Source organism: Merops nubicus, unplaced genomic scaffold (genome assembly GCF_000691845.1).
Source record: "Merops nubicus isolate BGI_N331 unplaced genomic scaffold, ASM69184v1 scaffold6585, whole genome shotgun sequence".
NCBI classification, from domain to species: Eukaryota; Metazoa; Chordata; class Aves; order Coraciiformes; family Meropidae; genus Merops; species Merops nubicus.
In genome coordinates this window covers 3,692-30,881 of record NW_008611505.1, presented here as the reverse complement: position 1 = coordinate 30,881, position 27,190 = coordinate 3,692, and the positions used below count along the sequence as shown (strand labels likewise).

At 39.8% G+C, this 27,190-nt stretch overlaps 1 protein-coding gene across 1 annotated transcript; it reads left to right on the top strand.

Moving 5' to 3' along the window:
• Positions 1-7,261: 7,261 nt before the first annotated feature.
• On the top strand, positions 7,262-26,904 carry BICD1 (bicaudal D homolog 1 (Drosophila); the record flags this gene model as incomplete). Its single annotated transcript, XM_008941227.1, has 4 exons — positions 7,262-7,414; positions 10,919-11,356; positions 17,341-18,435; positions 26,749-26,904. Coding segments are annotated over 4 exons (1,842 nt in total), but the record flags the coding sequence as incomplete, so codon positions are not given.
• Positions 26,905-27,190: the final 286 nt, after the last annotated feature.

Genomic DNA, 27,190 nt, shown 5'->3' with positions numbered 1-27,190 from the left:
GGTCCCAGCCCCTGTAACCATGACACGTATGTATAATCAACGCATTAGTACTAATTGCTATAAATTCAGTCAAGTAAGCCCATTATTTTTCAGATAAATATATACAATTAGAGATTTGTAGTTTATATCGGTTTATAAGGAAGTCATTGTAGTATTATGTGGCCATGGTACCCACCAGGAAACCTAAATACCTAAACAACCAGAACATTCCTTAATTCTGTCTCGTTATATACTTATATATGAAAGTTAATAAAAAATATATTTATAGAGATTTATATGTGGCAGGACTTACAATGTTAAATATGATAGGTTTCAAACTCAGTGATAACTACATAAATGGGCCATTTAACTGCCCTTGATAGAAATTCACCTTTAGATTTAGTGATTCCAATTAAATGCGTTGAACATTTCAGGTGATTAAGTTTTCTGACATATTGAAATATTTTTTTAAGAGCCATTGCTGGTGGAGGAACTTGAAATGCACATTTTTTTCATCTTCTTTTCAATACGCTACAGCTTCTATTCAAGTTGTCTATAGCTAGCAAATATATGGCTTCTTTCATCCTTGTCTTCACTAGTGCTGTAATTTTCTAAGTAAATCCATGAAAGGGAAACATAGGTACTTATTCTACAGATATATTTCAAAACTATCATGTGCACGATAGCACATCTGCTTTTTTTCTGGCTTTGAGACGATGAAAGAGATATCAAGAGCTAAGGAAAGTCAGAATGGTACATAATTTCAAGAACTAGTGTTTTCTGCTTTTGGGAATAGGAGCAGTATTTGTGCTCTTGAAGTAGTGTACTAACATTGCTTGTTACATCAGATGCAATATAATGAACTCTAATAATGTCTAATACTATAACAGAATGGTCCTTGCTCTTCTATTCCCACTTTCATCCTTTTGTCTCTAAACTTCACTTATCCCTGTTGAATGAAAAAACAGGACCTGCCAGGGCAAACTGGGTATCTCTGCACATCAACCAGTGCTCCCTGTCTGCGTCCTCCCTGGCGTGGCGAGTCTCTTTCTGGGTCTTTTGCTTGTGCTATTTTCCTCTCTGGATTCTTCCATCAGTTGAAGGGAGGAGAGTGGCTTTCCAGTGGTGTCCTGCTACATCTTGCTAGTGAGAAGAATTCTCTGTATGATACAGAATTTGATTTTCTGTTGCTTATAGAAAATAAAAAAAATATACCCGTAATTCACATTAGAGGCTTCTAAAAGGAGATATAATTGGGCCTTAAAGTTTCTAAGGGTATATTTATGTATTCTAAAAGTAATGAATCAAAGATACTTTAGGGTTTGGTTATTTTTTTTCTTCATTAATTTGTCATTTATACATGCAGGTTGCTAAGGAGATACGAACAGTATCAGAGGATCACAGAAAGGTAGGGGTTGGAAGGGACCTCTGTAGATCATCTAGTCCAACCCCCCTGCCCCAGAGCAGGTTCCCCTAGATCAGGTTGCACAGGATCGTGTCCAGGTGGGTTTTAAAAGTCTCCAGAAAGGGAGACTCCACAACCTCTCTGGGCAGCCTCTTCCAGTGCTCTATCGCCCTCACAGTACAGAAGTAAGGAAGATTTTCCTTGTCAATATATTTGAAAAGAAGATAAAATCATTTATAAGAGGGGTTAATTTTGTGATGGAATGAACCTGAAGGAAGTCCTAACCCTATTTTTGGCAAAATTTATGCTGGTCATATTTACCCATGAAAAGTTAGCATGTTGTAATTAAATTTCAACCTCAGTCAAATTGTATTTTCTATTGTTCTTCATAAAAACACCCCTACCTTTTATTTTCCTTTGCAGAGTAAACATGCTGTACAAATTTACAGTGAGATTGTCAACAAACACATGAGATCATGGATATTAGTCCAAGCATAAACTTTCTGTTGCATTCAATTTACTACTAGTGCAATAAAACTGTCATCAGATTGTGTGGGATTTTATACTGCATCAGCTATAATACAACACCATTAAATTGGAAGTATATAAATTTCCCATTGTTCTCTTATACTCATGAATTATGAAAATTAGAAAGTGATGCGCAGCATCATGCTGTTGCTTACATATTCCAACAGATATGTAGTGATTTAATCAGGGTAGTTGGGGGCATATAATTAACTTCTGTTTACAAGGCTGTTTTGCAGTGTGAACAATAATATGTTGTACTGCAGTAAGGACCTGAAATCTTTTAATGAAGATTTGTATTAAAAAAAATGTACGGACAAAGCCCAAACACTAGTTCCCCAATTTTGTCTGGGACAAAAAAACAGTAGGAAAAAAAAAAAAAAACAAAAAAAAAACCAGAAATAAAAAAGTCCTTTTATGTATTCCAAAATAGGGGAGAATTAAAAATAGTTAATGGAACTGCATTCGCTCTAAAAGAAGGCTTCAAAACACCACCACTTCCTAAAACGTTATGGGTTTACAGTTCAGGAAATCAAGAACCACCAGAGCTCACTTCTCATCTTGGAGATGAGCATATATCTCATATCACTGTCCTTTGCCCAGGTTGCTTTCCTTAGGTATATTGATAAGACACAAGACTGTAACAAGTGGCATCCTCAGGCAACACTGGGGGTGTTCTGGCAAAAAAAAAATGGCACTGGGGGCATCATTTTTTTTTTTTTTTCATAGTCCTTTCTCCTAATTTTCAAAATGAGACATTTACATTCTTCCATTCTAAATCACCTTTTCACTTGCAGTTATTTGATATTACACAGTGTATTGCAATGTGTCTATACACACAATCAATAGAATGTGCTCCATAGGTAGCATATGGAATACAACATCTTAAAAGTCTATGCTGAATCAAAAATTAATAATATATATTGCATTTAATTTTGGCAAGAAGTACAAAAGTTTATTTTTTCATCATTTTATTCCACTGATGCTCAGAGACCTGTTAGGATTGAAGTGATGGTTGTACTAGATAGATATGGTCCTTGCCTCTGTAAAGCCTAGAGATGTCTTTCACTTTTTATGTGTGTGGATAGGTGACCTGAACAGACTTGATCTCAACCAAGCCTTCTGTGTTTCATTTCTCATTATCTGTTCCATTATGTGCAGCTTCATTGGACCTGCTATGTGTCTGACATCTTCCACAATTAGTGCTCATGTATAATTAGATGCAATGCTGACAACGACTCTGTTGTTTTCTATAGTTTCACAGAAAGGCCTTTTCCTTCTTCTTTGGCTCTGATCCATTTAAAACTGTTGCACCATGTTCAGCTGATGACTGGTATTGGAAGTAATATAAGCCATTAAAATATTCCTTGTGTATCATTAGCTCCACCTCTTGGATTAATTTGGTTTTTACAGATCCAGTAGTTAGTTCATAGGGCAATCCTCTCTGGAAATGTAAAAAGTCCTGAGGCAGTGCCTTAGTGAAAGCATCTGGCTCAATTGTTGTATCCTGCAAGTTTAATGTTTAGTGCTTGACTACCAGTAAAGTTTAATTACAGATTATTTTACTAATAGTTTGGGTCACATTGGCCTCTAGTGGCTCATACAGATAACTGCCCTGCTGACAGGCTCCTTTGCCTTGTGTTTTAAATCCTCTCATGCTGTTTTCATACAAGTCCAAGTCACCTTGGAAAAGGACTGAAGGAATGGCCAAATAAAAAGTTTGCATCTTACTGCTATGGTATCCATACAGCAAGATCTATCCTCTATAGCTGTGTATTGTCTGCTTAAGAAATACATATTGAAAATAATTTAAAATAACAATAGAGAGTTGTGAGACAATACTGTATTTAATCAGAGCATTCAGTGGAAACAAATGTAACTTACTTACTGACAGTAAGAAAGAATAAACTCAGTGTGAATTTAATAGGTTGGAGACTAGTTCACTTCTACAAAATGCACAGAGATCTTGTCTGAAGGAAAACAGAGCAGCCCTCCAGCATGTCCTGTGACTACTCACAAGCCTCAGTAACACCAGGCTTTTGCCCCATCCTGTGGCAGCATCACCTTTCTTAGGAGGCAGCGAAAGCACTCCAGTGCTTTGCAGCTGGATGTTTGCCAGCATCATGCAGGTGTTTGCCAATAGAAGGAGGGATCTGGGGCCATGGAGAATAATGCCAGGGTGTTTGCAGTGACAAAAAGCACATTTTGCATGACTTTCAAAAGCTGATACCGTATTCTCTGATGTGCTGAGTTGGTTTTGCCCCTGTGGCAGAGCAGTAGGTGTGCTGTAGGTCAGGGCCTTGGCCCTGGTGATGGGAAGGACAGCAGGCAGTGCTGTGGCAGGCATGGCAGAATCTTTTCATACCATTTCTTCCTTGACCAAATGCCATGAGTAGTGGGGAGTAGAGGTTACTGTTCAGAGATAGTTTGTGTGAGAGATGTGGAGGAGAAGTGCTACAAATGCTTCTGTTTATACCTCTGAGATTATGCAGGAGAATCAGCAGTTGCAAGTGGCAAAGGAACATGTTTTCTGTCTTCCTGAAGAAATGGTGGTGCATGCCAGCAAGATGACCACTTGCATTTTCGTTTGCTGTTTGCAACAACAGGATAGACGAAGGAGTACTCTGTCCTTACAGAATTGATATGAAAGGCTTTTTCAAAGTAGCATGCCTTGTACTCTTTCAGTCAAATAATGTATCAGGATTCAGGAAAAAGTTTTTGTTCAAGTCCTCTATCTCCAGCTGACGTAGGGAAATAGACTCTATAAGTCGGAAGTTACACAGTAGGTGTGTTTATTGTGCGCAGCTGCATGGGGGATGGCTCCACCACAAGTGTGCATGCCCGAGGAGGCAAGTAATTTCATATTTATACAGTAAGACACTACATATTTAATAGGTGCCTATACATATTCATTACCTAACCCTGCCTACCCCAGCTTGTATGTTAATGCATGCTAATTAACTTATCAGTCTTTTGCACTCCTGGTAACTCCTCCTGGTAACTGTGGGCCAGGGTCTTTGGTGGTCTCTGGGAGGAAGGCCGTGTGTCCTCCTCCTGATGTACTTTTCACCCTTAGTCTGGGATGCGGTGATTTGGCAAATTTATAGCTTTTGGGCCAGTTCTGGTCAGTTCTTGTCCTTAGTGCATCAGCACTTTCTCATTAGTTGTGTTTTTATTTCTGATAGCTTTGTGATAGATGTTACCTTGTGTTTTCTTTCTTTTGCTAATTTTCAATAGTTCCCTTCTCCTCTTCTGCTGAGAAGTGCAGAAAGCTTGGGAATTCTGACTCTTACGACCACTTCCCTAGATAAGGGCTGTTCTGGGTGGTAGATCAAAGAAGCATCTGTTTTTTCTCAACCACTTTGCAGGGATCAGTAAGGCAATCAATTTCTCAGCTTTCTGTTATTTTACACAAATGGTTAGCATAAGTTTTCTATTTTATGTTAGTCACTTTACGTATACAAATGGTTAGCTTTATAAGTTTTTTCTATTTTATGTTAGTTCCCTTCTATCACAGCCACCTTTTTTTCTTTCTCCCCTTTCCAAGAGGCCTTACTTTCAACCAGCAGTGTTACTGTGTGCAATGGGTGGATGTCAGCCCTTGCTTTCATTCCCTGGGCTGATCATCCTCCAAACACTTGGAGAGTTGCAGGGTAGCTTAATTATGCTCGACACAGCAAAGACGTGTGGTTGGTGTTGTCCACATACTGCCTCAAACTCACATGTTTGAGACCCACACCTAGCAAAGGTCAATACCAGCCACAGCTGAGAATGTGCTGACAGAAACAAAATGTATAAAGGCAGCCCTGAGGTATAAAATGCCTTCACCTCATGAAATCATCTGCAATGCCATTCTTACAGTTCACTCAGAGGTTTATTAGGCAGCAATGGATGCAGGACTGCTTGCAGACAGTTACTTTTATCTGGTGCTCTGTGATTCTTTTGCCAGTGTGGTTTCTTTAAACCAAAGGCATGCCTTCAATTAAGAAATCTTGCAGAGCCTTTATTCCTTCTTAATTGGCTGTCAGTGGTGGGAAGGTGATGGGTTTTATTTTTCTTTAACAAAAAGGCTTGATTTTAAAAAGTGCTTTTGTAACTCTTGTATCAACATTTTTTTTTTTAACTCTTGGTAATATTATTTTCTAGGGGGTTTCAATAGTTTGTTTAACCAAGGTGCTAAGCAAAGTTCTGTTTATCCTCAATTCAGAATGTGTGTTTTTATCCTTTATATACTAGAGAGTGCGTTGTACAGGCTGATCTATTTAGAGCTTGCTGACTACAATTTCTGCTGTAATGATTTTTTAAAATGTTTGACTTTGCCAGGTAGCTATCAGGCCAGTGATTGCTGTCCCTCCATGCTGGAATCTTTTACATTACTGCTTCCCAGTCGTGCTCTTTCTGACACCCCAGGAGTAAGGGGGCTCCCCCCCCATCATTAAGGTTGGAGTAGTTCATCCCTCCACCAGCTGCTACAGCAATGCTCAGGTTCCTCCTTCAGGCAAGGAAAAAGTGTGACCCATTATGCCTATTCCCATTAATCATGGAAATACTGACTTTGTTTCAAAGTAGAGGGGAAGATTGCTCCTGCCAACCGTGTTTGGTCACTGTTCTTTTCCAGTTGTCTGTTAACTCCATCTTCCCACAGTGCATTCTGAGTCGAGGTACGCAAGCAGAGTCTTTCCAGGATAACCTGACCCTCGATGTCAAACTCAGTCTGAGCTAGAATCCAGTGGAAGCAGTTTTTGATGAAACTGATCCCTTGTGACCTATCTCATAAGACTGTCTTGGAACTGTATATGGTAATGGGAAAATAAAAGTGTTGACCTTGTGCATTCTCAGATTGCTGCCTGTAATCTTGCTCAGTGCACCAATGCATTTGTCAGGTTTTTGACAAGCCTGACAGGTCCCCCTCCACCTACCTGTGTGCCTCTGATTCCTGCAGATCCAAACATGTGAGTGCTCAGTAACCAATGTCTTTACAGAACAGATGCTGTTACTCATTGCTTTTCTGTATGGATGTAGAAAGTATGCTTTGTTGGAAAACAGGTGGTAATTTCATTTAAACCAAACTGTATCATAGAGCAGTAAAACTAAGCATCTAATGGTGAAACTGTGTTAATCTAGCTTCCTTATCAGATGTTCTAATTTCTGCCTTGCCAGCACACACCTGAAACTGCCACACAGCCTCAGATTAAAAGCTGCTGCTGTTTTGATTTGCACTGTTAAATCACATCTGTGTGATTTAATTTTTTTTTTGAGGGATAATTTTTTGCTTGGCCTTTGCTAAAGGCAGTGTTCATTGTTAAAATGGCTGTGCATGAATGGTAACATACTTGCATTTTCTCTCATCAGAATAATGAAATGGTGGAACTACAGAGGATACGAATGAAAGATGAAATTCGAGAGTACAAGTTTCGAGAGGCAAGACTCCTACAGGACTACACTGAGCTTGAAGAAGAAAATATCACTTTACAGAAACTGGTGTCCACACTGAAACAGAATCAAGTAAGCATCTAAGGATTCTAGGCACTGTGCTGAAAAATGATACTATTTTCTCAAGTTTCCATAATGTGATCCTGCAGAGCACTTCGTATGGGTTTTTTTCAGTTGTTTTTTTGCTGAACACTTGCTCTGAAACAGTGCTATTGCCTTCTTTTGATGTATGAGGAGGCCCTTACCTGAGTTTTAGGAAAATCCTGATGGAATATTTTGTTACAGAACTTTGTAATAGCAGAGTAATTATTAAAACAGAGTTGCATCTTTTTGCTTCCTGCTTTTCCTCTTCTACCTCCCTGCACGCTGAACTCAGTGCCTCACAGGAGAGTTCAGCCCTCTCTTTCCTCTGTTCCCTGTACTTCCCTTCCTCTTCTGAAATAATCTCCTCCCCATTCTCCTTTTTTGTCTGCTCCTCGGGTTTTCCTGTACTAGTGTTGCTCTCTTCTCAGTCATGCTAACCCACAAGTCTGGCAAGCTTCAAGAGTAGGCAAAGGGTTGTTGGATGTTCCTAGTTTGTCTTTTGTTTTCCTCATTACAGCCATTTGCAGCTGATGGCAAACCAACACCCTGTCATTCTCACTGCAGTGGTTAATGCACCCCGAGGAACCACCCCATTGCATGCAGGTGTAAGCAGCTGTGGGGGCTGTTCTATTCCCCCTTAGATAAGCACAGCTTCATTTGGTGCTGGAGATATATATACACCACTGAGGAAGCAATCAAGAACAGAGTTCTCCCTTAAATTGAACAAAAGAGACTTCTTGTCACATCAGAAGAGTTATATTGCCATGATCAATATCTAAGTATCCAAGGTGGATGATGTAACACTTTCTGCCTTTTAGACACTGTCCAGACTGGCATAACATGGAACTCCATAACGCCATTTCCTGAACTGCTAGCAGATGGTCGCAGCACTGCTTTGCAGCCCCTGTTTTATTTCCTAACCTGCTGCCTGGTTCAGTAAGGGCATTTATCAAACCACCAAGACTGTCACAGTTTCTAATGGCAGCTTGGTAACAAAGCTGCTTTATTCCTGCAGGCATATGCAGTACTATTGCAGTTATCTTTTACTAGTCTGTACCGCTCTAGCACAAATGCATTTGAAACGTTTAAAACAACAGAGCCCTACTACAGGGAATAGGCATGTAATAGAAACAGTTACATCATTTCCTTATTTAAGAAGATACCTAGACTTTCACACTCCTGAAACTGAATTTATAGCAGGTCATCTTTATGTCAGAGTTATTTACCCAACCAGCGAATTCAGACTTAGAGAAATGGATTTTCTCATCACCAACCACATAAGAGACACCTTTACACTATCAGGAAATTAAAGACCCCGTTATGGACCGTCCTGGTTTCCCCCAGAAGAAAATGTGTTTGTGAGTGTTTATATTTGTCATAATATCTCATTCTTAATGAAACTGTATGCCAACAGTCTGTGGAGAAAAAAAGGATACCACATTTTGAATAGCTTTAAAAATCAGTCATTTTGCATCACGTATACATGCCCTTGTGACTCCTAAAATAACTTTCATCTACAAGATAAAATTTCAAGAGCATTTTATACTTTAACACTTTAATTTACAAACCTATATGTTACAAGTTTTAGTTCTGAACTATCTCTATGTGGGCTGGGGTTTTTTTGTAGCTTTTGTAAGCAAGAATCTGTGAGATGATAACTGTACAGATAATATGGACATCTCTTTTTAATATGAATATAAAATTGAAAAAAGGTTGTGTTTTAGGTTGTTTGTTTTTTTTTTTTTCCCATGTCCTTAAGTTATAAACATAGCTACTTCATTGGATGTCATAATTTTTCAGAGGGACCTGACTCTCCAGTCAGAAAAGATACCAAATTCCTAAATGTATTGAAAATATTTTCCTTTTCTATTTAAGAATTCCCAGTATGACTTTGGAACTTTCTTTGTTGTTTGATATGTTTCCATTTTCTGGATTTGAAGCTAAGTGCTTTGGTTTTTAAGTTTGCCTTTCCAAAGGTGTATGAATACAAGACTTTTGACAGGTTGATAAATAGTCTGCTCCATTCTGCTCCAATGGGAATGGTGGATACTTCTATTTTTACCAGACCCTTTTTAGAATTTGTTTAAATATCTATATATATCATAAAAAATACTGTAGACACTACTTTAAAATTGCAGACAGTAATGGCTAGTAATGCATTTGAATTACAGAAACCTCAACTGCAAAAGGGTTTTCTTTAGTGGAATCATGAAAATTCAGTGTTTCATTTTCTCTTTCACCAGGCTATTTAATTATTTTACCAAATATTGGCAACTTTTTGCATTTAGAAATGAAAAGTGATGAGTTACATAATTAGAATTAAATTAAGAAATCAAAGTGTGATCGTTTTTACCAGGAGAGTTGGTCCAGCATAGGAACACTGACCTTCACAAACAAAGCTCTTCCTTTTCATTGTTGTGGGATTCTCCAGCAGTGAAAGGAAAGATGAGGAGGGTCAGCAAGGGAAGATGTTCAGCAGTGGGGATCTGCTGCACCATCTAGATGTAGCTGTGGAACTACTCTTGAGCTAGATTAGGTTTTTCTAGGCTTTGCTGCTTCTTAGGTGCAATAGAGAAGACTGTGTAAATGCAGGGGCTGCTTTTAAAGAAGAGAGAAGAAGCTGTTTTCCTCATCCCACAATAGCCACAAATACCTCAATAAAATACTGCACCTCACTGTGGGGCGGGGAGCCTGCCCTCTGAGAAGGAGAAAGACCAGCAAGTTCTTCCAAGCCTGGCGAGGCTGCACCAGGCCACTGAGGGACACTTCAGGCAGCACTGTCAGAGCAACAGGTTGCCAAGTGCTCCAAAGTGGTCTCCCCAACACAAAGTTCAAGGATTGTGTGGCTTTTTACTACATTTTTCTGTTACTTTAAAAGTCTCTTAACAATTTGAGGCAATTTAGAATTTAAATTGATTGTATGACTAGTTTGTTGTTTAATTTTTAAAATGAAATGCTTCTTGAATAATGGAGACGCTTGTATTTCAGAGAACAGAGGCTCTTCTGTAGTTTTTCTACTTTAACAGTGCTATAGGGTATCTGTGCCTGAGTGCCTTTACATCTGATAAGAATTTAGATATGAAGCCATCTTCAAAATATTTGCAATTAATAAATCTGACCATATTAACTTGAGTTCTCTACATATGATATACCAACATTGCTTATGGCAATTCATAACAAATCTATGGTTACCAGGGCATCTGCTACTAAACAGACTTTTTTCCATGAAACACATTATTTATCCTCATAAGTCATTCAGAAAAAGGTGTTACACTTCTTGATACTCAAATGCTGAAAAAGTGATTGGTGGAGTATTTAACAGAGCGAGCTCCACCTGCGTTTTTGGTGCAGCCAGTTCTTTGCAGCTGCAGGCAATGTCTGGTATTTCAAACTGTAGTCTCTGTAACACCTATTTCAATAAGGCTGATAAATGGCAGGTTTTCATGACTCAAGTTTTAGTATTATGAATGTTCTTTGTCTTGTCTAATTCAGGTTGAATATGAAGGCTTAAAGCATGAGATTAAACGATTTGAGGAGGAGACAGTGTTGCTTAATAGTCAGCTAGAAGATGCCATCCGGCTGAAGGAGATTGCTGAGCATCAGCTGGAGGAAGCCCTGGAAACTTTAAAAAATGAAAGGGAGCAAAAGAACAATCTGAGGAAGGAGCTCTCCCAGTATATCAACCTCAATGATAGTATGTATAATAACCATATTAATATATCAGTAGATGGATTGAAGTTTGCAGAGGATGGGGGCGAGCCTAACAATGATGACAAAATGAACGGACATATCCACGGGTCTCTTGTGAAGCTCAACGGTGACTACCGAACTCCCACAAGCAGGAAAGGAGAATCTCTGCACCCTGTCTCTGACCTCTTCAGTGAGCTCAACATATCAGAAATACAGAAACTGAAGCAGCAACTCATGCAGGTAAGAGTTGGATTTGACCTCTAAAAATGTTTAGACATACATTCTGTAGACCCTAGTGCCAGCTTTTACGATGTTTCCCCCAGTGACGTTCTTCACCACATACATCTTGTTCTCAGACTTCTACTTTCTTCATATTTTGCTATAAGTACCCCTGGAAAACACAGTATGTGTCTGTGAAAAGTCAGTATGATTCTGAACAGGTGTTTTAAGAGAGAGGAGGAAGGGACCTAGTTGCTGCAGTTGCAGATGGCTAGATTCTTTCTTCCTGGTTTGGTGATGGGAAATGTCCCTGAGATTGCAAGTGGAATAAAGCTATCTAGAAAAAAGAGGGAAGAAAAAAAAAAAAAAAAAAAAGGCAACAAACCAAACCACTAAAATACAGACTGACTTGGTTGTGCTCCCTTGCAAGTCAGAGGGAGTTCCTGCCACTAAATCCAGTTTGAACAAGTTTTGGCGTACTGTCAAGGGGGAGCACAAGGAGACGAGTGTTCTCTCAATAGCTCTGTGCTTGAAGAGCGTGTGGCGTGGAGATGCCACAGAGTGCCCTTGTCCATGCTGGCAGTCTAAGCAGATGCACAGGCTGCTGGGGGTGCCTTGGGGACTGTACAGCAAGTGTTTGTTCTCTCTTCATTCGAGCCCAGCCCAGGCATGAGCGGAACAGGAGCCTGGGATGCCAGCCAGATAAAAATGCAAGCTGCCAGACACGATGCTGACATCATCTTAGAAGGGTTACAGTGCCATACAGAGCAAGGGTCCTGTTGCCCAAGCAGTTGAGCACCTTCTCTGCCACGAAGAGCTTGAAAGGTTTTGGCACAATCAAGGAAGCATCCAGCATTTTCTAGTTGCAAGCTTCCAAAAAGTGCCTCTTCTCAAGAGAGTAAATGTGAATCCTTTGCTGTCTAAAATATAAAAGGTGATTTGGAAGTAGAGCAAATCCATTTTTCAGTGCTTGCTAGAGAACAATAAGCCCCTATGTGATCTGCCCTATGTTTGCTGAAGAGTTAATTGTTTTATTTACTTCATTGCCAAACTCGCCGTGGGAAGTTTTGATCTAAGATGTGACATGGCAAACACTGATAACATCTAGTGCTGTGCACAAATAACATTGATGCAAGTCATACATAATTTAATTGGGGAAGCTTGAAATTTAGAATTGTATTTATGTGAAAAATTCTGTCAAACCTGTCCAGTATTAAAATGTAAATAGTATGTATATTTTGTGCATGTATGTATATATAGAAATATGGATTTGTATGTACATATACATTTATGTAGATAAAATATACATATATATTGTATGCAGATTTTGATTCAATTCATAAATGCAATATTAAAAATTTTAAAAACCACAGTTTCAGAAGAAATATTTTGAAATGCTCACATTTTGAAATACAGCATAAGCATTTTCAAACAAAATTTTCAATGAAGTTTATGCAGTATAAAGTCAGACTGAAAACTGCTTGGAAATGGGGAGAAAAAAAGATTTCTCTGGGGGTGTTTTATCTTGATTTTGTTAAATTAAATATTGAACTTGATGAATTAGCAAACTTCTACTTGAAAGATAGTGTGGCTGTTTTTATTGTATCTGATTTTGAATCTTAATTATTTTAGACCTCTTAAACAAAGAGGCATCCTTCCAACAGTCACGAATGGCAAACTTTAAGAGCCTAGAAGGAGCCTAGAAGATAAATGTAATAATTTTTTTGTCACAACATTTTTCAGTGCTGGACCCTAGCACCCTCATGACAATAGTAGCCACCATGGCTCAGCATTTTAATCCTGTTAAAAGATTTATAGTTTGAAAATAAGGACTAGACCTAGCTGAAAACCTGATTTCTTTAGGTATTGAAAAGGCTTACTGCAAAATGCTGATGTGTACTTTTTATAAAGTGATCATCTTCTATGTAGAGTTGCATCAGCTCACCTTGGGCCACACAAATTAAATGTGAAAAATTCCTCCAAAGATCTTCCTCACAGTAGGTGTGAGATTTATCTGGATTCAAGATGACAAAAGGTAATTCTTCAGCAAAACTGGATTTTTTTTTTTTTCTTCTCTACAGTGTCTTTGCCATGTAATATTCTATTCAGCCATTTCCCAATATTTGGTATATTTTTATCTTGTTTTCTCTGAAGAGGCTGTACTATGACAGAGTTGTTGAAGGAACTGACCCTCTCTTGGGAACTATTTTTACAGTCTATAGGACAGCAGGCTCCTTTGATGAGAGAAGCCATATTTGCTATTTTGGATGTGTGGCAAATTTTTTCATTCAATCTCAAGAAAAAGTCTTCACTAAAACAGTCAGTGTGCCAGGTACTTCTGCAGATTCCTTCTGCAGCTTTAGAATGCTGCTGGTCCATGGTCTGCACTGGTCCCTGGGAGAGCTATAATTGTAATTGTTCCCATTCCATCGTTTAAATCCACTAGGTAACAAATGTGTTGCTGAAAATTCTTGTATTCTTTTCTTGGAAAAGCTCAAGGCTGTCTGCTCTTCCTTCATGTTTGTTGTCCAGTGGAAAGAATTCTGTATCTCATCTTTAAACCTAGGACTTCTCTCTTCCTTCTATGGTGATGCTTTCTCTATTCTTGAGGCCAACATCATATTTGGAGAGCTTAGATTAAGTTCTCTTAAAACAAAAATAATTTAAAAAAAAAAATAAATCTTGCAGCTCAGTTTCTGGAAATCTTCTCCAGCTGCCTGGTACTCTCTGACAAATAAAATATAGCTGAGATTCAGGGTTCTTGAGGTGACTTTTCCTGTTAATTTGTTCCAGTCTCCTCTAGGAATTGTTCACTGATATTCTAATGTTATGTTAAAAAATAAAATAAATAAAATGGCAAAATAGGTTTCCATAATTGCAAACTGCAGTGTAAATTGGGAAGTAAATATTCTCACACTGAAAACTTTGAAGGGAAGAATGCCCCACAAAATAGGTACAGCTACTTTTGAATTTTTTTTATTTTCAATTTAGAATGATATTTTTCCTTATTGTAGCTACTAATTTCAATTTTATAAAGAAATTCCACTGACTGGACTGAAAAATAACTGCAATTCCCAAAAGTTTGTAAGAATGTAGTATTGTCTACAACAAGAAATATAATTACAATGCTTGGAAACAGCAGAGCGTTAGTATGCAGAAGGTGTGCTCAGGGCTGAGTAGGGGTGGGGTTGGGGTTTTTTTTTTGTGTTTTTTTTTTTTTTTTTTTTTTTTTTTTTTTTTGTTTGTTTTTTTTTTTTGGTTGGTTGGTTGGTTTTGGTTGTTTGGGTTTTTTTGGGGTTTTTCTTTTCCCCCCTTGGAAGTAGGAGTGTATGTTTATAACTATAAACAGAAGAGGATTAGCTTAATCCATAATTACTGGACCAGAATAAGTAAAATTTAGTAGATCTACATATTTCATTTTATGTACAGTCCAAATTAGCATCTGGGTTTTAAAAGTTGCATGTTTTCTTTGTAAAGAATATTTTCTATTTGTTTGCAGAATACAGTTATGTTCAGAAGAGAAATGAACATAAAGTTCCCAGTTAGCTCTCTTACAGTTTTCCTTCCTGGTAGAGTATAATGACTGAGATCAGTAATCCAGCAGGATCAATTCTGTCACACTAATTTGAGCAGAAACTGAGACTGTCCTGCTTTAACACAGAGTTGGTTTTCTTGAAGGAAAGGCTTCCTGGCTGTAAGCTCTTCTATACTAGTGCAATCTGCGGTCAGTTGACTACTTTGGTGTGAACATACCCACAGTGGACCCATACACCTTAAAAAGCCAACTGGTTTTGGTGTGTAATGTGTGGCTCTTTAATACCATCATGATTTTTCACCATAAAGTGAGACAGTCCTTTAGATTAAACAAAACTCAGATTTTTTCATGCACGTGTGTTGCTCACCTTATCAGCCTGAAGGAATGAATAGCTTAATTATCTGTTGAAGGCAATGTAATTAACACCTAAGCTTGCTATACCAAGTGGTAACTAGAGTTCAGCTGAAAATTTCTGGGAAGAGCAGACCTGGGGCAGACTGCTCAATGGGAAAAAAACAGAGGAAAGCTAGTGAAAAGGCTTATGCTGGCTTGCTTTCTCAGGCTCCCCATAGCAGGCCTGTACAAGAGACCTGTGGAAAGTGGTCAACTTCTAAGATTCCCTTGGCAAAAGGGAAGGTTGCCCTAGTTTGATTTTTCTCAACAAGAGTGGGCTGGCACAGGGAGTGAGCAATGAGGGGAAGAGCTGCCAGTCTGAGACAGCAATGGGGAGTGACGTCAAATGGAGAAAGGTACCAAGATACTTGTGATACTCAGCTGTCCTCTTCTGCATAGACTACATAGTGCCTAAAATGGAACGCCCTATTTGTAAGGAGACTTACTCTTCCTGGATTATAAAATAATGATGAAGTTTGGCCCTGTTAAGCCATCGGTCGCCTGTACACCAGAAAACTAGGCTGATTTTTTTTTAAAGATGTTTTTAACATGGCTTCTACTTTTATTCTTACATTTTTGTTTTGCCTGCAGTTGATTGCGGGTTCTAATAGAGGCTGTCTTTTGAAAGATTTTCTGTAAAGCCAGGGGATCTTTATATGCTTTAGTGCTTAATACTTCTGAGCAGCAGCCACTGCTCAAAAGCCTCCTTACGGTAACATAGAAGGCTGAAGCACATCATGGAACTTTTTGTGAGATGGCATCAATACCCTCTCGGTTTCTAAAAGGCTTTTCTTTTACTTCGGTAAGATTCATGGAGGCTGATTTTGACTCTCTTCAAAATGCTACCTGGGTGAATATTGATAGGGAAGGAAAGGGTTTTTAAAGGGTTTTTCAGAACTGACAGATTTGACTTATCTAAATTAGTAATTTAACCACTTATAAAGGGAATGCAGAGTGTGCTGTTTTCACTGCATGTGTAAACACAGGGATGAGATACTTCAACCATGTGAGAGGAAGAGCAGTAAACTCAGTAGACTCAGGATCATGTTGCAAAAGTCATGAAAGCAAGAAGAATCCCTTCTCCTTGTGCCTTTCTCTGCTTCCCAGTTCACAAATCAGAACAGGACAAAGGCATAGGAAAAACAGCTGGAGCATTACACTTAAAACTTGAAATGGGAATCTTTCAGGGGTGTTAGCATGAGTAGCAAATACCTGAGCAGATCAAATGTTAAGATTGACTTGTTCACTTGCTTTAAGATGTTGTGCAGTAAAACTTCTAGAATCCTCCTCCATGGCCTCTTCTGCTGTTCAACATCCAAATTTCTCTATGGATATTCAGAAAGGAACTTACTAGGTCAGGAACAGTGCTTTGTTAGTTATACCACAAATCCTGCTTTTTCCACCTTGTCGTTAAAAGGGTGGATTGTGCTTATAGTTAAGTGCTGGGGATGGGGAGTCCTGGGAGTTGCATGTGCTCAGTCTTGTGATCCGTGGTAAGTTCCCACACAGTGGGTTATTCAACTGAATCTGTGGAAATACAGCCATTTGTTCACTGTGTTTGCATTCAGTAATCAGGCCTTAAATGAAAGTTTGCAACAGTCCAAAGATATAAATAATCACTGTGAAGAATTGGCAGAGCTATTAATGGGAAATGTAAATTCAAACTCCATTGAGAAATGTGTAAGTACTAGTGGTGTGGCTTATAGTTGACAGTGATGCAGCTCATGTGGTCAGGGAACATATGTCTCAATCCGATATCATCACTCTAGCTAAGCACTTCGTGCTAGAGCACTAAGTAATTCTGAGTAATTCTTAGCACTAGGTGGTTCTCCAGTAGGCAATGTGTAGTATCATGACCTAGTGATATAGACACTGGGGCTTCATAACCCTCTGAGAGTTACAGCCATCTCGCTCTGACTTAATTTTATGGTTCAGGTGTATATGGCTAAAACTTTTTGGAAGCCTTCAAGTTGCGTATGCAGAGTCGGGGAGTGGAAGAGAGGAATGTGACTGCAGAGCTTGGTGTTCAGCATGGGCAGGACCAGATCTTGGGTTTCTCACTTTGACTCTGTTGCAGGTGGAGAGAGAGAAGGCCATTCTCCTGGCCAACCTGCAGGAGTCTCAGACACAGCTGGAACACACCAAGGGAGCACTCACTGAGCAACACGAGCGAGTCCACAGGCTCACAGAGCACGTCAACGCCATGCGGGGGCTGCAGAGCAACAAGGAGCTGAAAGCTGAGCTTGAGTGTGAGAAGGGCCGACACCCTGGTGAGGAAGCACATGACTATGAAGTGGACATCAATGGCTTGGAGATCCTAGAATGTAAATACAAAGTAGCTGTTACTGAGGTCATAGACCTTAAAGCAGAAATCAAAGCCTTAAAGGAGAAATACAATAAGTATGTGGAAAACTACACTGAAGAGAAGGCCAAGTATGAGAGCAGAATTCAGACATATGATGAGCAGGTGACGAGCCTGGAGAAGTCAATGAAGGAAAGCCAGGAAAAAGTGGTCCACATGGAAAAGGAATTGCAAAGGATGACAAGCATAGCAAATGAAAACCATAATACCCTGAACACTGCCCAGGATGAGCTGGTGACATTTAGTGAGGAGCTGGCTCAGCTCTACCATCACGTCTGCCTGTGCAACAACGAGACACCAAACAGGGTCATGTTGGACTATTACAGGCAAAGCAGAGTCACCCGCAGTGGGAGCCTGAAAGGACCAGATGACCCTCGAGGTCTTCTTTCCCCACGGCTTGCTAGAAGGGGGGTGGCATCACCTGTGGAAGCCAGGACCCCAACTGAGCTGGTGACAAAAGAGTCCTCGGAGCCTGGCAAGGATCAGAGCCCGACAAAAACACCTACCATTTCTCCTGTCATCACAGCCCCTCCTTCATCCCCCGTCTCCGACAGCAGCGACATCCGCAAAGAGCCAATGAACATCTACAACCTCAATGCCATAATAAGGGACCAAATCAAGCACTTGCAGAAGGCTGTCGACCGGTCGCTGCAGCTGTCCCGGCAGCGTGCTGCAGCTCGGGAGCTGGCGCCCATGATCGATAAAGACAAGGAGGCCTTAATGGAAGAGATACTGAAACTGAAATCACTCCTGAGTACGAAGCGGGAGCAGATCGCAACCCTGAGAGCAGTGCTGAAAGCCAACAAGCAGGTAAGATGGTCATAAAGTAGTCAGTCGGGGACGTCTGTTATTTATACAGGTCACTTACAGGCTTTCCCAGGAGTATTTCAGAGGAGAGATTTTACTCACAGGTTATTTAGCCTCTCACTCAATCACAGTGAGGGCAGACCTTCCTTCCTTCCCTGCCTCCCTCCCTGCCTCCTCTTTAAGCTGTTTAGCTCTGCTTTTCTGAGCACCCACCATTCACCAAGGGCAGAGGCAGAAGAGTTGATCCTGTGGGGCAGGACAAAAGCAGAGGAGCAGGGAGGGATCAACTACCACCCAGCCTGATGCACAGGCACGTTGTTAGTATTATTGTAAAATTATAGGTTGCCAACATTGGAAAACAAAGCAGTATGTGCACAGGGAGACTCTGAGGGGCATGCTGACCCCGCACCACTCCTGGTGAGTGTCCTGGTAAGAGTATCATGCTGGAGCAGTGGGTAGGGCAAGCATAAGGGAAACCACCTGGGCCAGCACCTCAGCAGTAGGAGGGGGCCCTGCCAGTGGGACGTAGTGGGGCAAATGGGGCAAACAACCCATCGTGGTCTTCTTTGGCTATTGGTAATACTCCATGGGCTGCAAAACTTGAATGCCCCCCAGCAAATTTAAGGAGATTAAAAATAAATGCCACACAAGCTAAAGCACACCTCAGGAAAAGAATAGCAGGTGTCAAGATGTCATCAGTGGCTTTGGACTGTACAGAACCTGAGGATTTCTTTAATATGACAGTAAGTGAAATGCTGAGGTATTTTCATTTCAGGTGCTTGGACTTTTTAAAAACAATTTTTCTTTTTAGTTGGAAATAATTTCTCCTGCAATTGTCACATTTTTAATCCTTTAAGAAATAAAATCAATGTTTTCTATTTTTTTTAAGAAAAAGCACAACATCACTACATGATAAAGCTGACTGAAACAGTAGCTGGAATTTTTATTTTGATATGGATTCATTATAAATTTATATTTTTAGAGAATAAAAAATTTCAAGTTGTTATTTTGAAAATTTTCATAGCTTAAAAGAAAATAAAATCACTTTATTTATGATGTTTCAGCAAGGAAATAAGCTGAGAATTACTGCATGTTATATCCAATGCCAAAAGAGGACCACATAATGGTGTTTTTCAAGACTACTGTCACTTTTTTTTTGCATTGTATAGCCTCCCTAAGCCTTTTGTATCCATTAGATTCCAGGTGTGCAAACAAAAAAGTTTAAAAAAGTTAAATTTAAGCATGCAAATAGTTTTTATTTAGTTCTGTGCATCTCCTTAGGCCCAGAATTAAATCTGAGTGCAAGAGGCTGCAGAGGCAGAGTCATTCTTTTACATTTCCTGGAACTTTTCACAGCTGAAAAGAGCAGTGCAGTGATCAACACAGTGCGGGCATGAATCCTGGTTAACAGCTTGAGATACTATTAGCTCATGACGGTGATTTCAGTGTTAAAATTCCCAACAGTCAAGTAGTCTGAAGTTACAGTTTCAAGTTTAATTGATTGTTGGATCTGTAACTGCATTTCTAGAGTACTGGGGATTTTTAAATTGCAGCAATATTTCAGTATGCATCTAGACTTACAGCATTTCCCCCCTCCAATACAACATGTTAAATATTAATTTGTGTAATTAAATACCATCTCTAGCTAAGCAATAATGTCTCTGAGCACTATATGGGGATTTTCCATGTAATTAAAAGGTAATGGTGGTATATGGGTTTAGATTCCAAAGTAAAGATTTTCTTTCCATTAGCATAGAGCTGTCATTAATTCTTTTGATACTGACAGAGAATTGAGCTCAATCTTGCTCTTTTATTCCTGTTAGAAATACAGCACCATCCTAAAGCATGGTCACTCAAATGGGAAAGAGATTTGCTATTAATGAAACTTTTGTTTATTGGGTAGCCGCATAACTGTACAGCTGGGCATAGAATCTTATTATAGTGTTCATGTAAACCAAGGATCAACATCCTTAAACTTTCAAGTTAAAGACATAAAGATAGAAAAGGGAAGAAGAAATTTAAAGTTATAGACAGAGGAGGTGGATTTTATTATGAACTAACAGTACTGACAGGCTCAAGTGATGATTGTGTCCCAGGACCTGAAGCACATCTGACATTCAGAAAACACGAGTCAAGATTCATCCCCTTGAGCTCTTCCCCTCCAAAGTAGTAAGTTTTTAAGTAACAAGAGGCTGGAGCATCCCTTATGGGTTTCAGTTTAGATGAGTCTATAGAGGATATGTGGTTCAGTTTTTCACGTGTGCTCCAGAAACACAAAATCTAGTTTTACTTGTCAAAAACCTTCTTGGAGCCCTAATGAAGCTGACATTAATATGAAACTATGTCTTTTCATCCTTTGTGTAGCACGGCAAGACCCTGCTGGTGCCTGAGGTAGCAAGAAGAGCTGCAGCAGGTCCCTGCAAGAGGGAAGCCTGCAGCTGGTGGGGTGGCTGGATGCCCTGGCCTGTCCTCAGCCTCCAGAAGGGCCACAGCACATCTCGTCATGCTTTGTAGCAATACTATTACAGAACACCTGTATTTGTTAGTGCTCCACAGACACTTTAGGTGAAGCTTTTTTTTGGTTGGAATAATATGAGACAGCAAGACGAGGACAACGAAATGCACAGTAAAAATGGCAAGACCTGACGTTCCTCGAGCATCTGACCATTCAGATCCCGGGGGAACACCAGCAGCAGGTCCTTGGGTCTGGTGTTTCGGCTGTATTGCAGTAGTGAAGTCCCACCCTTAATCAGGGAAGCGCGGGTGCTATCTAGTGCCCACCAGAAGCATTGCAGCATCAGATGAAATGGGACTTGTGGTTTTCCTGGCAAGGCCCTCTGCCGCAGTGCACTGACATCCTCCGTTATCCAGGTGCACGGGGGTAACAGGCTCAGAGGAAAAGAGCAAATGGAGTTTCTGCCTCCAGACCTGAACTGTGTTTGCTTCTTTTTGCAGGGACTTAGCAGCCTGCAGGACAGCCCCGGAGGAGTCCCTGTTCCTCTCCCCTCCTGTTGTGGTGGGCCTGGCATTCCAGCAGTGCAGTTGCACATTTTAAATCTTTAACAGCACACAATAAATTTCTGTTTGAACCTGAAAAGCTGTTGCCTAGTTTAAAGCACGCTGGAATATCTGATGATACTTCTTTTTCTTTTTATTCTAGCTGTATTTTCTTTAGTAATATTTTCAAATAACCATTTTACTGTTAGGCTGAGCTGCAAACAGACTACCCAAAACTCTGTAATGCAAAAAAGAGAGCAAGATTTGCTCTGAGAAGCTGCAAGACTAAGCCTAGGAAAATGAATTATTCATTCAGTTTCAAGACAGCAATGCACATGTTGCATTGCACATTTTGAGGCATCGGAACAAGCTGCCCAGGGAGGTGGTGGAGTCACCATCCTTAAAGGTGTTCAAAAAATGTGTATATGTGACACTTAGGGACATGTTTTAATGGTCATGGTAGTGTTGCATGATGGTTGGACTTGATGATCTTAGAGGTCTTTTCCAACCTTAATGATTCTATGATTTTATGTATCTTACTGGCTTACCTTGTCTTGATGTACATATCCATTTATTCATAGCAACAGCTAGTGTGTCAGCACCAATTTTGTGGAGCAAACCCAAGTAGCAATAGGATTAAGTAGCATAAATTGTAAAGTAATATCAAATTAATGATATAATAACTTTTAGGATCAATTCAATAATTGTTTTGATTTCTAATAACATACAGAAAGAAAAGCTGTCTGTGAGGGGAATTTAATATCCCTTAGTTCCGACTGGAAAATGATCAGTTGGTCTTGTAGGTAAATGGTTCAATGGGAAGGATCTGAGTCAGCAAGACCTTCACATTTGTATTGGCAGTAATTATGGAGTCTTCAGCTCCAGTAACTCACATACTCTTAAAGTCCTTCAGGAAAAAACAACTTGTTAACCCCAGACATACAGTACCTTATCTATAAACAAATGACCTGGTGTGATAAAGACAGGATACGGTAGAACTTCTGCTGGCAAAGTGAGGCTGGGTGGGAAGATCCAGTACTACATATAATTTCTATACTAAAATTATGGACCACTGTTCTGCTTTTCTGTGTGAAAAAATAAAGTACTTAACCACTGTAGGACTTAATATTCTTTCAGCAAGAATTTTTTTTACTTGTTTGGCTTCTCACACTGCTGATGTAAATGGCATATGAAGTCATACAATGTGAATATATAGAGAAGATGAGATTTGTTCATGAATTTTAGGATTAAGATGGCAACCATTAGGCAGCTGGATTTGGGCAATTGTCTTTTTGGTAAGGATAAGGAGGGGAAAGAGAAGGATATCATTAGTTCTGGCAGTGCCTGGGATCCTGGGGCATTTCTGTGTGTGTCCACCTCAGGCTGTGCAGCTTCATGGCTGGATTCTGGAGACTGTGGGGCTGAGCTCTGCCTGCCCCAGATTTCCCTTCCTGGATAGTGTTTCACACTCCACAGGAGTCCAGGCATTGGAGCTCTCTGAGTCCAGGCATTGGAGCCCTCTGTGCCCTCCTGGCGTTGCTGTCAGCTCCAAGTGATGTCCTGTGCACAGCAAATGCTACATGCTCTGCTAGTGATTAATCCTGTGTCTCCAGGTGGCTCACCGAGTAGCTGGGTAGTGCATCCACCCAGTTCTTCTGCATGACTGGTCCCAAATCAGGACAGTCATTAGCCCCTCTCCTGTCTGATTGCATTATTTACTTCACTGAAGAGTAGTCACACATTTTTCTGCATTTTCATCTTTTTCTCGTGCTTTCCGTTTCCGTGTGTGTTGCTCAGAAGTTGCATTTGTGTATAGAGCGAAGTTTCTCTGATGCAGTTTTGTAGTTAACTACAGCTTAAAAGCAAACTCTTCAGAAAGAGCTGTTAAAAACAGAGCCAGCTCCTGGGCATCTGTTTCCTCTGGCACCCACTACGTGGAGATGAAGGCTTTTATTTGCCCCATCATTCCTTTCAGAGCACTTTCTGAGTGCACTGTTCACCCCAGGTCTTAAAAGTCTAGATTATCCCACAGAACTGGTTTCAGACACAACTACACATATATAGGTCAATGGGTACAATTTTGGAGACTGATTGAGAGAGGGAACAAACAGAAATAATTTAGACTAGAGCTGGTGCTAGAGTAATATGAAGCTATGGCTTCTGTTCATTTTGTCCGTTACTCTTGGCACAGTCTTGGTACAGCTGAGACACATAAGAACCTCTGAAAGTGTCCAAGTTCCCCTTCTACCTTCAGCCCTCCTTCCCATCACATATTCTGGCTTCAGGGTGCTTCAGGTGAGTTTTCTGTCTCTTCAGGCTCCCAAAAAGGTATAGGATTGAAGAAAACCACCAGGTGTGCAAAGGGTGAGGATGGAGAAAAGCTAGGTAATTATTCTTTTGGTGGCAGCTGGCCAATATAGATTGACTTAGCTGCATTGTGAAATGGCAGCCTCTGAGCCAAGGAGTCTGACAGCAGTCGGCTTCAGTCAGCATCCAGCACCCAAAGTGATGAGCTGTAGGTAACCTGAGCAGCTGCACACTGGCCCTTACAAGGACCTCCTGAGCAATGCATCACTGCTCTGCTGGCCCTGGCTGCCTTGCAGATTTCCAACTCTTCCCCAGCTTCTTTCCCCTTTCTTTCTCCTGCCTCTTAAAAACACATGCTTGTTAATTTGCATCGCTGGTAGAGCACTTGTGGCCGTTCATTCTTTACTTAGGAGACTTTCAGAAGGGAGACCTTCAACAGCCTACAAAGGGGGAGGTTTTCAAAAGCTTGTCTGGTGTGTGGAGAACTACCAGGCACTTCCAATAGGTTTTGCAATTTATGCTTTGTTGTCCATATGTTGTTTATGGAAAACTCTAACAGAAAGAAAAAAAAAAAAGAGTTGAAGATTTATAGAATCACAGAACAGAATCGTAGAAGGCTTTGGGTTGGAAGGGACCTGCAGTGAGCAGGGGCACCTTTAACTACATCAGGTTGCTCAGAGCCCCATCCAACCTGACCTGGAATGTTTCCAGGGATGGGGCTTCTGGCACCTCTCTGGACAACATTCTCCAGTGTTGCACCACCCTCATTGTATAAAATTTCTTCCTTATATCTAGTCTATATATACCCTCTTTTAGATAAAAGCTATTACGCCTTGTCCTGTCACAACAAGCCCTGCTAAAAAGGTTGTCCTCATTTGACACAGTACTTCCTGTCACCTTTATTCACCAATAAAATCATATTTGTAAGTTATTTTTCAACCTATAGTATTACATTTCCAAATAACTTATCCTAACATCCAGACTGAAATGTAGTGATCACAATGATATGTCTGATTATTGTACACACTTTCAGTAATGTATAAATTATTTGGTAATCCTACTGCTGAAACATTTAACATTTTTTTTTCCCTTAAGTCTAGCATTAGGTAGCTCATATCTTCAAATAATTTTCATTCCTAAACAAAAGAAAATCTTTACAGGAATTCTATATTCAAAGATGAGGTATGATATAGCTTAAGGGACATGGGGTTGTATTTCTCTTATGGAGTGAAGACCTCTGAATTCTTGCCTTAGGGGCAAAGCAGAACTCATTTTGAGCTATAGAGTCTGCCTGTGCCCTCATAAATCACTTCTCATTAGTGATCTGAAAATTCTTAAATAAATCTGATTTAATCTTATCTGTTAAGTAGGAATTTGTCCTCTGATGTGTGAATTCCTAGAGTTCCCTTCAAAAAATTTTATTAAAAAGAGTGAATTCTTCTTGTGTTAGTTCACAAGTGTACATTTTTGCTCATGGCTGAAAACAGATAGAAAGCCAACAATTTCTGCTTTATCCTGCTGAGGTGTAGGATGATGTTTGCCATCCTACATTATACCGAAGCATATGTCAACGAGGTTGAGAAAAGCTGCTTTTATTTGAATGAATAGTGAAGCGGTTGATTTTTTTTTAAATACATATTGGTGATGATTTCAAATTTGGCATGGAAAAAAACATCTGTTTAAAAATCTGCTCTCTCAATGTAAACTAGTGTGAAGGTAGAGAAAATGTTACTGGTGAGTTTACAATCTGAAACAAATTCAAATTATTTTAACACCGCCATTTCTAAGTGTGTTGTTTCCCCAAATGTAAATGAGTAGAGTTATATTTAGTAGGAGATGCTGCTATGTCCTTTTGTTAAGAAATATTATTAGAGAGAAATGTATCGAGTTTCAGAAAACGGTTTAAAATAGGTTTCCAACTGTTTGGCCATTACAATCTTTTGTCATGTCTCCTTGCTGGTTGTTTTAAACTAATGTTCTACATTTCTCCCCCTGTTGATGATTCAAGAATTCATAAGATCAACAGGGGAAACTGATTGCCTACATGAAATGCTGCAACTTATTATGCAGTACATGAAGTGAAAAAACAACCATAAACCCCTCTGAGTAAATGTAAAAGGAAACTTTTTTCCTTAATCTCATTCAATGGCAATAATTTTAAATGTCTCATAGCAACAGTAGGTATAAAGCCTCCGTAAAGCTGTGGGGTTTAAATAACTTCAAAATTATACTAAACTTCATAAGTAAAGCAGAATGTTTAACTCTTGCAAAACTAAGACAAATGTAACTACTAAAAGTAGTAGGGCAGTAAATTAAAGAAATTTAATGCATGAAATTGAAAAAAGAAAGGAGGGAGCAGAAAAAAAAGGAATAGGATGATTACAAAGCCTTGCTTTCCTGTAAAGTGGAGATTGTAATTTACACTATTTTTTTTTTTTCTGGTAGTGCTTAAAATTGCCAAAATTATTCTGGGGTGCGCAACAGTAGGCATTACCAGTGCTCAGATACAAAAGCAGGCAGTCAAGTCCTGACAGTCACCTCACCCAAGGAAAGCCTCAGCTGGCAGAAAGCATGAGGTGAAACATGTTAGTTCACACCTTGGCTACAGAGGCTGAGTCTCAGGTGCTGTGTGTACTGTTTGCAAGGTAGGCAGGGGACACAACTGGTGGTTTATTGCAGCTCAGAAGTCACAGTAGCAACTCCTTAAGCTGTAGTAACTTTCTTGTACGAGTCCTCAACAAACAGCTGCACAGTTCTGCACAGACATTTAAGGTGTCAGTTTGTTGTCACTGCATTGAAATTGGCTTTGTCTTTTCAACCGCTTTCTCCCTTACTTGGTTTCGTGTAGTATCACTTAAAAGAAGACATGAAAGGGTGCAGTGCAATGAAGCTCAGGTCTAACTTCTTTTACCATGTGAATGAAGAAGGAAATAAAAAGTCAAACCAAACATGGCATTTTAGCTGTTATTAGATATCTGTCTCATAAGTATATATCCTTGTTTGTGTTTCCAGACAGCTGAAGTGGCACTAGCCAATTTGAAGAATAAATATGAAAATGAAAAAGCAATGGTAACTGAAACCATGACCAAACTGCGGAATGAATTAAAGGCTTTGAAGGAAGATGCAGCAACCTTCTCATCCTTGAGAGCAATGTTTGCAACCAGGTAAGGGAAATGGTTTCACCATCTGGCTCAGCATGGTAGAAGTAAATATGTGTGTGCTAAGTGAGAATAGACTTAGCTGTGTATGTAGGGTTTTTAGGAGGAGAGACAGAAGTTATTTTCTGCAAGGTCAGAGGTTTGCTGGATGAAGGTAAATGAGTGCACACTGTGCAAAACTTGCAAGCTTTCAAGTGCTACTGAGCTGCGTGTCTTGGAAAATAAAGCTGGAGAATGAGAATAGCAATGTCAACACAACCTTGAGAAAGGTTTTATAAATGCCAATATATGCCTTC